At 55.1% G+C, this 1585-nt stretch overlaps 1 protein-coding gene across 3 annotated transcripts in view; it reads right to left on the bottom strand.

Moving 5' to 3' along the window:
• nebl (nebulette) overlaps positions 1–1585 on the bottom strand; it is a 36231-nt gene that overhangs the window by 2697 nt on the left and 31949 nt on the right. The window contains exons 1-2 of one of the 3 annotated variants that reach the window (XM_019889578.1): positions 344–515; positions 158–262 (exon numbers count right to left, since the gene is read on the bottom strand). The exons of the other annotated variants lie outside the window; for them this stretch is intronic. Of the exons in view, the coding sequence (XP_019745137.1) occupies positions 158–262; positions 344–397 (159 nt within the window). The 5' untranslated portion in view covers positions 398–515. Of the gene's footprint in view, positions 1–157; positions 263–343; positions 516–1585 lie in introns of those variants that run through there. 3 annotated transcript variants of the gene reach the window in all.

The raw sequence follows: 1585 nt of genomic DNA, 5'->3' as shown, positions 1-1585 counted from the left end.
AAAATAAACAAAAAAAAACACAAGCAAACACACAAACACACACACACACACACACACACACACACACACACACACACACACACATTCCGATGCGGTCCGTGGGCGTCAGTTAGTACGAGTGCCACGCTCCCACACGCGGTGTCCCGCAGGCCGCTACCATGGAAACCGAATCCTGAGACCGCCTGACCCGCCTGTACTCGGGGGTGTCCAGCTCCGTGCAGCTGCGGCCCCGCACCTCCTGCAGCCCGCGCTGATACTTCACCTGTACACACGCACGCGCGCACGTTCACCGTGTCTCCAACATCACATGTACGTGTGCGCGTGTGTATGAGCGCGTGCTCACTGAGCTGATGTTCTCCTGGTTCCGCCGAACTCTTTTCATCTCAGGCGTCTCCATGACGGCGGTCCCGCAGCCCACCTGCTCTCTGTACTGCACCTGAAAGCGCGACTCAAAATTTGGAAACCAAGTTTCACCTCAAAGATATATTTGTGCGTGTGTGTGTGTGTGTGTGTGTGTGTGTGTGTGTGTGTGTGTGTGTGTGTACATCACTGATCTTCTTGGTGTTCTCTCTAGCGAGCACGATCTCTGGCGTCTCGGTGACGGACGACATGAGACCTCTCATCAGCTTGGAGTCCCAGCAGTAGTGCATCTAGGGGGCGACAGATAGTCATGAGCGCACGTCCCAAGTTCAAAAAAGTCATGTGACCCCTTCCCAATATTCTTGATCCACTCTGGGGCCCTTTAACATTTTTAAAGGCACACTGGTGGGCCAGAGGAAGAAAAGACAAAATGCGCTGAATGGAGGACGAAGGCGAGCAAGACGTGAGTGGGATCTCACCGAGCTGATGTGCCTTTGGTTGGCTTTCACTCGCTCCATCTCGGGAGTAAGCGACGGCGCGCTGTAGCGGCCTCGCAGACGTTCGGCGTCATCTTTGTATTTCCTCTGGAATGACAGATTGGATGAATGGATGGGTGGATGGAGAGAAGGACAGATGAATAGAAGAAAAAAAAGCAAACAGCAGTCACCTGACTGTAGACATCTTTGAGGTAAGACGCGTGCACAAGTTCTGGGGTGTCTGTGATGGTCCCGTACGAGTTCTCCCTGAGATGGTCTGTCTGTTTATAGGATGTCTGTGACACACACAAAAACACACACACGCACACACGGCGTGATGTGGGTCCAGTTGAGGACAGGCGAGATCCGGTTACCTGACTCTGGATCTCGGAGGCCCTCTTGGCCCGTCGGACCTCCAGGACGTCGGCGCTGAGCCGCATCCCTTTGCCCAGCACCTCCGTGTGCAGGTCCCTGCGGTACTCCTTCTGGTTCAGGATCTGATTGGCCTGTTTGACCCGCAGGAGCTCGGGTGTGTCCTCCAGGCCAAGCCCCGATAAGCCCCGCCCCTTCACTTCCTGTTCCAGGTCCTTCCTGTACTCCTTCTACGGGGCGTATGATAAACGTGACTACTAATTATTAAATAAAAGGTGTGTGTGGGGCGGGATGGGGGCGGGGGGTTGCACGCTACCTCATTGAGCAGGTTGGTGGCCTGGCGAGCCGTCAGATACCCCGGCGTCTGCTCTACCCCC

Source organism: Hippocampus comes, unplaced genomic scaffold, assembly GCF_001891065.2.
Source record: "Hippocampus comes isolate QL1 unplaced genomic scaffold, H_comes_QL1_v1.1 scaffold490, whole genome shotgun sequence".
Lineage (NCBI taxonomy): Eukaryota > Metazoa > Chordata > Actinopteri > Syngnathiformes > Syngnathidae > Hippocampus > Hippocampus comes.
This window is presented reverse-complemented; position numbering and strand designations above follow the sequence as displayed.